Source organism: Gymnoscopelus microlampas (genome assembly GCF_963454915.1).
Source record: "Gymnoscopelus microlampas genome assembly, chromosome: 20".
In the NCBI taxonomy this organism is placed as follows: domain Eukaryota; kingdom Metazoa; phylum Chordata; class Actinopteri; order Myctophiformes; family Myctophidae; genus Gymnoscopelus; species Gymnoscopelus microlampas.
In genome coordinates this window covers 47,523,068-47,535,567 of record NC_139957.1, presented here as the reverse complement: position 1 = coordinate 47,535,567, position 12,500 = coordinate 47,523,068, and the positions used below count along the sequence as shown (strand labels likewise).

Here is a 12,500-nt window from a genome sequence, read left to right as displayed (position 1 = left end):
CGCTCCACACGTCCTAGACTCTTCTCTCTTCTCTAAAACACCCTGGACAACGCTCCACACGTCCTAGACTCTTCTCTCTTCTCTAAAACACCCTGGACAACGCTCCACACGTCCTAGACTCTTCTCTCTTCTCTAAAACACCCTGGACAACGCTCCACACGTCCTAGACTCTTCTCTCTTCTCTAAAACACCCTGGACAACGCTCCACACGTCCTAGACTCTTCTCTCTTCTCTAAAACACTCTGGACAACGCTCCACACGTCCTAGACTCTTCTCTCTTCTCTAAAATACTCTGGACAACGCTCCACACGTCCTAGACTCTTCTCTCTTCTCTAAAACACTCTGGACAACGCTCCACACGTCCTAGACTCTTCTCTCTTCTCTAAAACACTCTGGACAACGCTCCACACGTCCTAGGCTCTTCTCTCTTCTCTAAAACACCCTGGACAACGCTCCACGCGTCCTAGACTCTTCTCTCTTCTCTAAAACACCCTGGACAACGCTCCACGCGTCCTAGACTCTTCTCTCTTCTCTAAAACACCCTGGACAACGCTCCACGCGTCCTAGACTCTTCTCTCTTCTCTAAAACACTCTGGACAACGCTCCACGCGTCCTAGACTCTTCTCTCTTCTCTAAAACACTCTGGACAACGCTCCACACGTCCTAGACTCTTCTCTCTTCTCTAAAACACTCTGGACAACGCTCCACATGTCCTAGACTCTTCTCTCTTCTCTAAAACACCCTGGACAACGCTCCACACGTCCTAGACTCTTCTCTCTTCTCTAAAACACTCTGGACAACGCTCCACACGTCCTAGACTCTTCTCTCTTCTCTAAAACACTCTGGACAACGCTCTACACGTCCTAGACTCTTCTCTCTTCTCTAAAACACCCTGGACAACTCTCTACACGTCCTAGACTCTTCTCTCTTCTCTAAAACACCCTGGACAACGCTCTACACGTCCTAGACTCTTCTCTCTTCTCTAAAACACCCTGGACAACGCTCCACACGTCCTAGACTCTTCTCTCTTCTCTAAAACACTCTGGACAACGCTCCACACGTCCTAGACTCTTCTCTCTTCTCTAAAACACCCTGGACAACGCTCCACACGTCCTAGACTCTTCTCTCTTCTCTAAAACACTCTGGACAACGCTCCACACGTCCTAGACTCTTCTCTCTTCTCTAAAACACTCTGGACAACGCTCCACACGTCCTAGACTCTTCTCTCTTCTCTAAAACACCCTGGACAACGCTCCACACGTCCTAGACTCTTCTCTCTTCTCTAAAACACCCTGGACAACGCACCACACGTCCTAGACTCTTCTCTCCTCTAAAACACTCTGGACAACGCTCCACAGGTCCTAGACTCTTCTCTCTTCTCTAAAAAACTCTGGACAACGCTCCACACGTCCTAGACTCTTCTCTCTTCTCTAAAACACTCTGGACAACGCTCCACACGTCCTAGACTCTTCTCTCTTCTCTAAAACACTCTGGACAACGCTCCACACGTCCTAGACTCTTCTCTCTTCTCTAAAACACCCTGGACAACGCTCCACACGTCCTAGACTCTTCTCTCTTCTCTAAAACACTCTGGACAACGCTCCACACGTCCTAGACTCTTCTCTCTTCTCTAAAACACTCTGGACAACGCTCCACACGTCCTAGACTCTTCTCTCTTCTCTAAAACACTCTGGACAACGCTCCACACGTCCTAGACTCTTCTCTCTTCTCTAAAACACCCTGGACAACGCTCCACACGTCCTAGACTCTTCTCTCTTCTCTAAAACACTCTGGACAACGCTCCACACGTCCCAGACTCTTCTCTCTTCTCTAAAACACTCTGGACAACGCTCCACACGTCCCAGACTCTTCTCTCTTCTCTAAAACACTCTGGACCACGCTCCACACGTCCTAGACTCTTCTCTCTTCTCTAAAACACCCTGGACAACGCTCCACACGTCCTACACTCTTCTCTCTTCTCTAAAACACTCTGGACAACGCTCCACACGTCCTAGATTCTTCTCTCTTCTCTAAAACACCCTGGACAACGCTCCACACGTCCTAGGCTCTTTTCTCTTCTCTAAAACACCCTGGACAACGCTCCACACGTCCTAGACTCTTCTCTCTTCTCTAAAACACCCTGGACAACGCTCCACACGTCCTAGGCTCTTCTCTCTTCTCTAAAACACTCTGGACAACGCTCCACACGTCCTAGGCTCTTCTCTCTTCTCTAAAACACTTTGGACAACGCTCCACACGTCCTAGACTCTTCTCTCTTCTCTAAAACACCCTGGACAACGCTCCACACGTCCTAGACTCTTCTCTCTTCTCTAAAACACTCTGGACAACGCTCCACACGTCCTAGACTCTTCTCTCTTCTCTAAAACACTCTGGACAACGCTCCACACGTCCTAGACTCTTCTCTCTTCTCTAAAACACTCTGGACAACGCTCCACACGTCCTAGGCTCTTCTCTCTTCTCTAAAACACTCTGGACAACGCTCCACACGTCCTAGGCTCTTTTCTCTTCTCTAAAACACCCTGGACAACGCTCCACACGTCCTAGACTCTTCTCTCTTCTCTAAAACACCCTGGACAACGCTCCACACGTCCTAGACTCTTCTCTCTTCTCTAAAACACCCTGGTCAACGCTCCACACGTCCTAGACTCTTCTCTCTTCTCTAAAACACTCTGGACAACGCTCCACACGTCCTAGACTCTTCTCTCTTCTCTAAAACACTCTGGACAACGCTCCACACGTCCTAGACTCTTCTCTCTTCTCTAAAACACCCTGGACAACGCTCCACACGTCCTAGACTCTTCTCTCTTCTCTAAAACACTCTGGACAACGCTCCACACGTCCTAGACTCTTCTCTCTTCTCTAAAACACTCTGGACAACGCTCCACACGTCCTAGACTCTTCTCTCTTCTCTAAAACACCCTGGACAACTCTCTACACGTCTTCCTTCTCCTTACAGAAGTTTCCCCTTTGTTTCGTCCTATTGAGGACACACACACACACACACACACGTACACGGACACACACGCACACACACACGCACGCACACGCACACACACACACACACACTCACACACACACACACACACACACACGCACACGCACGCACGCACACACACACACACACACACACACACACACACACACACACACTCACACACAGTGTAATTTAGCAGTGTGTTTATGGGGCCTTTGAAGTGGCATCCATCCACACCAACACTGGTCTGCAACATCAAAGTGTTGCCATAGCGACCGCCTCCCCCCCCCCACACACACACACACACACACACACACACACACGTACGCAGTTGAAATGTCACTGGAATTAAAGGACGACTTCACCCATTTTCAACCTTATCTTCATAGTATAAGGATAAGGATAAGGATAATTTCTTTTAACAGGTCGTTCATGAAAGTCCTTGCGGTCTTGTTTCCAATGAGAACCTGTGAGTAATTAGGGGTTAAGAGTCTTGCTCAGGGACAAATTTCATTTCATCGACATATATGCTGGCCTGGAATCGAACCCGGGGCAACCAGGGCCTCTGGCTCCCTAGGCGGGCTCACTAACCATTCAGCTATGGCCGCCCCAAATTTTGTATTGGTCCTAATGCTCATGTGAAGCATGTTTCCTGTGTTATAGAACAGATCCATTATTTATTCTGTTTCAGCCACAGAACCACCGTTTGACGACCTTTAGCCTCTCAGACCCAAACATATGTTGTTATCGTTGGATGAGATGTAGGTATCATCCATGTTGTGTTGATGTAGGTATCATCCATGTTGTGTTGATGTAGGTATCATCCATGTTGTGTTGATGTAGGTATCATCCATGTTGTGTTGATGTAGGTATCATCCATGTTTTGTTGATGTAGGTATCATCCATGTTGTGTTGATGTAGGTATCATCCATGTTGTGTTGATGTAGGTATCATCCATGTTGTGTTGATGTAGGTATCATCCATGTTGTGTTGATGTTGGTATCATCCATGTTGTGTTGATGTAGGTATCATCCATGCTGTGTTGATGTAGGTATCATCCATGTTGTGTTGATGTTGGTATCATCCATGTTGTGTTGATGTAGGTATCATCCATGTTGTGTTGATGTAGGTATCATCCATGTTGTGTTGATGTAGGTATCATCCATGTTGTGTTGATGTAGGTATCATCCATGTTGTGTTGATGTAGGTATCATCCATGCTGTGTTGATGTAGGTATCATCCATGTTGTGTTGATGTAGGTATCATCCATGTTGTGTTGATGTAGGTATCATCCATGTTGTGTTGATGTAGGTATCATCCATGCTGTGTTGATGTAGGTATCATCCATGCTGTGTTGATGTAGGTATCATCCATGCTGTGTTGATGTAGGTATCATCCATGCTGTGTTGATGTAGGTATCATCCATGCTGTGTTGATGTAGGTATCATCCATGTTGTGTTGATGTTGGTATCATCCATGCTGTGTTGATGTTGGTATCATCCATGCTGTGTTGATGTAGGTATCATCCATGTTGTGTTGATGTAGGTATCATCCATGCTGTGTTGATGTAGGTATCATCCATGTTGTGTTGATGTTGGTATCATCCATGCTGTGTTGATGTTGGTATCATCCATGCTGTGTTGATGTAGGTATCATCCATGCTGTGTTGATGTAGGTATCATCCATGCTGTGTTGATGTAGGTATCATCCATGCTGTGTTGATGTAGGTATCATCCATGTTGTGTTGATGTTGGTATCATCCATGCTGTGTTGATGTTGGTATCATCCATGCTGTGTTGATGTAGGTATCATCCATGTTGTGTTGATGTAGGTATCATCCATGCTGTGTTGATGTAGGTATCATCCATGTTGTGTTGATGTTGGTATCATCCATGTTGTGTTGATGTAGGTATCATCCATGCTGTGTTGATGTAGGTATCATCCATGTTGTGTTGATGTTGGTATCATCCATGCTGTGTTGATGTAGGTATCATCCATGCTGTGTTGATGTAGGTATCATCCATGTTGTGTTGATGTTGGTATCATCCATGTTGTGTTGATGTAGGTATCATCCATGTTGTGTTGATGTAGGTATCATCCATGCTGTGTTGATGTAGGTATCATCCATGTTGTGTTGATGTTGGTATCATCCATGTTGTGTTGATGTAGGTATCATCCATGCTGTGTTGATGTAGGTATCATCCATGCTGTGTTGATGTAGGTATCATCCATGTTGTGTTGATGTAGGTATCATCCATGTTGTGTTGATGTAGGTATCATCCATGTTGTGTTGATGTAGGTATCATCCATGCTGTGTTGATGTAGGTATCATCCATGCTGTGTTGATGTTGGTATCATCCATGCTGTGTTGATGTTGGTATCATCCATGTTGTGTTGATGTAGGTATCATCCATGTTGTGTTGATGTTGGTATCATCCATGTTGTGTTGATGTAGGTATCATCCATGCTGTGTTGATGTAGGTATCATCCATGTTGTGTTGATGTAGGTATCATCCATGTTGTGTTGATGTAGGTATCATCCATGTTGTGTTGATGTAGGTATCATCCATGCTGTGTTGATGTAGGTATCATCCATGCTGTGTTGATGTAGGTATCATCCATGCTGTGTTGATGTAGGTATCATCCATCATCCATGCTGTGTTGATGTTGGTATCATCCATGCTGTGTTGATGTAGGTATCATCCATGCTGTGTTGATGTAGGTATCATCCATGCTGTGTTGATGTAGGTATCATCCATGCTGTGTTGATGTTGGTATCATCCATGCTGTGTTGATGTTGGTATCATCCATGCTGTGTTGATGTAGGTATCATCCATGCTGTGTTGATGTAGGTATCATCCATGCTGTGTTGATGTAGGTATCATCCATGCTGTGTTGATGTTGGTATCATCCATGCTGTGTTGATGTAGGTATCATCCATGCTGTGTTGATGTAGGTATCATCCATGCTGTGTTGATGTAGGTATCATCCATGCTGTGTTGATGTAGGTATCATCCATGCTGTGTTGATGTAGGTATCATAGGAGAGATGACAGCAAAATAACAATGAAGAATCAGAATCAGAATCAGGTTTATTGTCACATCACAGGTTTACAAGGTAAAACAGTGGGTGAAATTCATTTTTGTACATCGTTCCCATCGCAACGTTAGATTCCGTAGAAAGAAGAGTGGGGAGAGAGAAGAAGAAGAGGGGTAGGGGGCAAGTGGGAAGGAGATCAACAGAGAACAATAGAAGGCCAAAAACAAGTTATCTACATATTTACAAAGTACCTGAGATAAGAGACAAACTAAGGTGCCTGAGCATAGCAGCAATGTATGTATACTGTGCATGATATACTTATAGACGCTAAGGTGCTTAGAGAGAAAAAAGCGCAATAAAAAAAAAGGTTTGTGCGTTATACATAGGATTAAGGTGCAGAGGGTCAGTGCGTGTTCACCTAAGGGTGGACTGACCCTGGTATAATCCGCAGGTATACAGCTCCATGAGGGAGAGCAACAAAAAAAAGTAATCTGTACCTGGTGTGGTCTACAGGTATGTCCGAGGGGGGAGCTTTTCATCTTAATGTTTAATCTTCAAGTGTTTCTTTCAGATTGAAGCCCTTTCTCCTCTGTGTATCAACATGTGTTTCTTAAGATTAGCATTTTGACTAAAAGCTTTTGTCACAAACTGTACACCTAAAGGGTTTTTCCCTGGTATGATTCCTCAATGATCAAATTAAATAATGCAGATGTTTAATAATAATGTAACCTGAGAGCTTTCTGTGCGTTATGGTGGGTCAGATGTTTGTTACATATCGTTGCTGTATGCTTTACTTAAGTAAAAGTACCAATACTGCAATATAGAAATACTCTGTTACAAGTAAAAGTCCAGAATTCAAAAAATACTTGAGTAAAAGTACAAAAGCATTGGCATCAAAATGTACTTAAAGTACATTACAAGTACTAAAATATTTGAAAATAGCAGATCTACAAGCTTACAACGCGTCGCACCGCGGCGCGTTGTAAGCTTGTAAAAGTACAATATTCTGCCTCTGAGATGTAGTGGAGTAGAAGTAAAAGTATTGGAAATTGGAAATAGTCAAGTAAAGTACAAATACCTCAAAATTGTACTTAAGTACAGTACTTGAGTAAACGTACTTATTTACTTTCCACCACTGCCGACAACAGAGATATATTTTATTTCATGATCAATAAAGACATCAATCAATCAAAGATCCGGCGCTACCTGACGTACGTGTGTGTGTGTGTGTGTGTGTGTGTGTGTGTGTGTGTGTGTGTGTGTGTGTGTGTGTGTGTGTGTGTGTGTGTGTGTGTGTGTGTGTGTGTGTGTGTGTGTGTGTGTGTGTGTGTGTGTGTGTGTTCTCCAGGACGTAGAGATCCGGTCCAACGCAGCGCGGTACCTGCCTCAGATCAGTGACCTGCTGAACCGCGTTCCTCGTCAGATGTTGCTGCTGCTGAAGACCAACGACCTGCTGAGAGGCATCGAGACGTCTCTGAGGACCAGAGCCTCCGCCTCCTCCTTCATCAACATGTCCCGATGCTGCATCCGAGCCCTCGCACAGTAACAACTCTTTTTATTTTAAATCTTTAAAGAGCTGGTGTCATGGTTTTGCACTTTCTCTGTTTTTCATGTGTCTATGAGGTTGATAGAACTTCATTAAGCCCCCTGGTGGTGTTTTTATGGTGTTTTATGTCTTCTCTGACTATTTTGAGTTTCTACCTGGAGGCTGAAAACTTGAGGGTCAAACGTGCCAATAGAAAAACAGCCCTTTAGTGACATAGTAAAAACATACCCTCCCCCTCATTATCATTTTTAAGCAAACATTTTTTACTAAAATCTTCTGTGGGGTCTTAACCCTCCAACAACATGTTATGAGAGAAAAAACAAAGTATTTAAAATGTTTTATTGTCATCGCCCCAATACAATATGATCATAACCAGGGGTGCAGCTGCGCGAGGGATAAAAAAAGAGGACGCTCTGCTTGCAAATTCCGCCGATTTTCGCCGTTTTTTTCCTCTCACATCGTTTGGTGAAGCCCCCAAGGTCGGTGCCCTGTGCTGCTGCGCTGCTTTTATCCGCCAGATTGGGACGTTCACGGCATATTTTGCACCATTACGGTGCGTTCATCATCGGTGACGCATGCCTCTAACAGCCGCTGCTGGCTGCGTGCACGCAGCGAGGCGATGCGAGACACTGACACAATCACGTGCAGCATGCGTCCTCGATCTCCAGGCTTTTATTTTTTATTTTTGCTAAAAAATAAAAGCTTGGAAATTCCTGTCCCAGCTGTTGGTGCGCAAAAGCGCCTCACGTCTTCTGATGTGGTGCGCATTTTTTATTTTGGGTGCGCATGCGCACCTGTTATGTGCACCCCTGATCATAACAATACTGTTAGGTATTTGGTCAAATATATTGTGAAAAGAAATCTTACAATTTTGTCCATTTGTTTCCATTTGTACCTAAAGTTTAGGTACAAATGGAAACAAATGGACAAAATGGTAAGATTTCTTTAGGGCCTAAAAACCCTTCAGAGTTAAACTAACACCTGATCTTACTGTGTGAGGAGGACGATCAAATAGACACAATCATCATGGTCCTCTCTCTCTCTCTCACACACACACACACACACACACACACACACACACACACACACACACACACACACACACAGTGGTAAACAACACATTTATAACACTTAGAGACAGTCCACAGTCATTATCAACTCCCAGCTCTCATATCTTCTGTCTGTCTGTCTGTCTGTCTGTCTGTCTGTCTGTCTGTCTGTCTGTCTGTCTGTCTGTCTGTCCGTCTGTCCGTCCATTCCTGTGTGTGTGTGTCTGTCTGTCTGTCTGTCTGTCTGTCTGTCTGTCCGTCTGTCCGTCCATTCCTGTGTGTGTGTGTGTGTGTGTGTGTGTGTGTGTGTGTGTGTGTGTGTGTGTGTGTGTGTGTGTGTGTGTGTGTGTGTGTGTGTGTGTGTGTGTGTGTGTGTGTGTGTGTGTGTGTGTGTGTGTGTGACAGCTGTGTAATTGGTTAGGAGAGGAGGGATCTGGCCTGTCAGTTCATTTCTGTGCTGATGCCAGGAGCTACACACACACACAGACACACACACACACACACACACACACACACACACACACACACACACACACACACACAGCGGTAGAGCTCGTCTCAGTAAGCATGGCATATAAAATATAAAATATAAAATATTAATCAAGCTGTGTGTCACTCTTCAAGTAATGTGATACCCTGAGCTCCGGGAGTTCCTGGGGAGCCTCGTAATCCCCCCCCCTCCCCCCCCCCCCCCCATACTGTCTGCTTGTATCTTATATGGTTGTTGTCGGGCAGAAACCTCTCATCTCCTTTTTCTAACTTTTTAAAGTTGTAGTTTTGGTACATTCTGGCCCCTACGTCATCATTATACACAGTGTCACACAAAGCCATCAAAACTATCAGATCTACAGCTTGTACATCTGTTACTTTCAGGGACGTGCACAGATAGACTCTAGGTGGTGCTAGAGCACCTGCCCTTTGCCCTCTTGACCAGAAGTGCCCTTTTTCCAGTTTACAGCAGGGGTCTTCAACAGGGGGTCCGGGACCCCTAGGGGGTCCTCAGAGTTACTACAGGGGGTCCGCCAAATCTTTATGTGATATGATTTTTCTTTTTACCATAACCACTCGAAACCTAGCATCCCTTTTCTGAGGAGAACTTTAGCCAAAAATAGCTGATCTACAAGCTCACAACGCCTCGCGCTGCGAGGCGTTGTGAGCTTGTAGATCTGCTATTTTTGGCAAAGAGGTATAGGTGTAGAGGGAAAAAAGAGCAGACCAAGTAAACAAAAAAAAGTATTAATTGCTTGAGTCCTGCCCCTCAAAATGTCTGTGCACGCCACTGGTTACTTTTGATGCTTTTGAATTTGAATCGTTAAAAGTAACACTTTTGGACATTTGAGGTTTCCACCTGACTGACAGGGGGGGGGGGGGGGTCTGAATGTTTAGTGTTTTCACCACAAAGCCTCACAAACACAAACAGAGGAAAAGACATTCTTCCAGATGGAAGAGAGAACGGGATGACGTCACCCGCTGCTTCTCTCCTTCACAGGGAGCCAAACAGTGATCCATAGGCGAGCGAACAGCGCCATCTAGTGTAAAACCACTGAAAACACAACGTCTGGTCAAACTGGTCAATGGCAGGCTGTGCCTTAAAGCAGGCGTTTTCAACTCATTTTGATCCAGGGACCACCATCCTGACTAAGAGCAACCTGGGGACCACCACTATTGTGCGTGGTGGGTCCATCATAGACCCACCCCACACAGTAGTGGTGGGGGGTTCATGCACCACAGGGAGCTGGAGAAAATAGCTATAATATCAATATAATATCTAATAAAATACAGTGATTTAGTTTGAATATGATGGAATATGGTTAAGGATTACTCAGCGATAAGAACGGCGAGGCTGAAGTCCATCGGTCGCACGGCCCTCGAGATACGCCAAGGAACAGATGCACACGCAGCACACACACAACAGGAGAGTCAAATAACTCCATATTCGGACGTCGATATGACGTCATCCAAATACTGTATCCAATCAGCTTGCAGCTGTGCCGCACCAACGTGGCAGAGTCTGGAGTTGATACATTTGTGAGCGTCGCTCACAGGATTCATTTATTATTAAACTTCTGACTTAACACGATGATGTTCACAACATGAAACCTTGTATCCCAAAGTATGGTAACGATGCTGTCGACCGCACAGAACGTCATGGCTATCGCCCTTCTCCTCGCCCTCGCCCTTGACCGCTCGGTTACCGCGGGTCACTGCGCGTTTCCCGGACACGCCCAGGTCGCCGCTTGCTCGTTTGACAACGACAGTACGAACCTTTACGATCTTCCGCCTCCGGGGCTTTTGGGCGACGTGGAGCCCAGGCACGGCGTCCCAAAGGACTCCTTCCTCTCCGGCGAGCAGAACGCACTCGAGCCCGTCGCCCCGCCCCCCTCCTCCTCCGGTGGCGGTTTCGAGCGTTCTGACCACCGCGGCCTCGACGACCGGGTCCTCGATGCCCAGAAGGCCGGGTACGAGGCCTCCGCGTCCGGCGGTTTAATGGGAACGGGACGCGGCGGGGACGTGAGGACGCGGATACAGACACACGGGCCATCTGTGTTTGTCCGTCGAAAGACCACCGACTCTCTGAAACACGGCTGGGCGGGCGGCCAAGCTGTCCGCGTGCCGGAGGGCCTTCAGAACTTGGTCGACGTCCTCCGCGTCGCCAGCCTCGTCTTCATGGGGTCGGGTGTCGTCATCACGCTCACTGGGTTCGTGGGGTTAATCCGACAGTTAGTTTTAGGGCCTCACCTCCTGATAGTCAGGTTGACCCTGTGGACAGGGTTATCCCTGACCCTGATAGGGTTGTTGTTAACCCTGACGTTTTTACCCATAGCGTCCTTCTCCACCAACATAACCCTCATAATATTACAGTTATTGTCGGGCTTAGTGTTAGCCACGGTGAACCTAGCGCTGGGCTTCTTGTTCCTGTTGACGCTGACCCTGTTGTGGTTGGGGCTCGGCATGGAGTCACCCTGGCTGCTGGGGTCGGGGGTCGCGTACTACCTGGTCCTGGGGTTCTACCTGGTGGTCTTCATGCTGGTCAGGCCTCACGTGTTGCTGCTGGCGGACCGGCGGCGGCGGGCCCGGGGGGCCGAGGAGCTGCTGAAGAGACTGTTCCACCGGTTCAGGACGGGCGAGGAACACGACGTGTGCTCCATCTGCCTCAGAGAGTACGAGGAAGGGGACAAGCTGAGGGTCCTGCCGTGTTCCCACGCCTTCCACAGCGAGTGTGTGGACCCCTGGCTGACCACCATGGAGATGACCACCTGTCCCATGTGCAGGCAGAACGTGGACAACCAGGAGGAGGTGCTTTAAACCGTCCATCTTCAACCGCTTATCCAGAGTCGGGTCGCGGGGGAAAACAGTTCCTACAGAGAGCTCCACACTTCCCTTTCCAGAGCAACATTAGCCACCTCCTCCTGGGGGTTTGTGGAGATATAACCCCCCCCCCCATCTGGTCCTTGGTCTGCCAGGGGGTCTCCTCCCAGGGACTACACTCTCAGCAGGGGCGGACCTACCATTGGGCTAGGGTGGGCTGGAGCCCACGGGCCTCCAACTGGGGGGCCTCCGATTTTTTGGGTGGAAAAAAAATATATATATATTTTATTTTTTTATTTTTTTTATTTTTTTATGATCAAAATTATTATTTTTTAACCCTAAAACCGAAATAAAGAAACCAAAAACGGAAAATAAACGAACCCAATCCGCCCAAAACCGCGAAAACTTCTGAAACGGTGAAGTGATTAATTAAACCCGGCGCATTAGGTAGCATATTATAGTGACAATTGTCAACAAGTAACCTTTCACAACCAATGAGTCTCTGTGCGTTGTCCATGAAACAAAAAGTCATGGCGACCCCCCGGTCCTCGCTTGCACTGAA

The 12,500-nt window shown here is 46.6% G+C and overlaps 1 protein-coding gene across 2 annotated transcripts in view; it reads left to right on the top strand.

Annotated features, from left to right (window-relative positions):
* adck1 (aarF domain containing kinase 1) overlaps positions 1-12,500 on the top strand; it is a 109,665-nt gene that overhangs the window by 95,524 nt on the left and 1,641 nt on the right. For both annotated transcript variants that reach the window (XM_084045374.1, XM_084045373.1), the window contains one exon: positions 7,383-7,576. In XM_084045374.1, the coding sequence (XP_083901500.1) occupies positions 7,383-7,576 (194 nt within the window). The remainder of the gene's footprint in view (positions 1-7,382; positions 7,577-12,500) is intronic.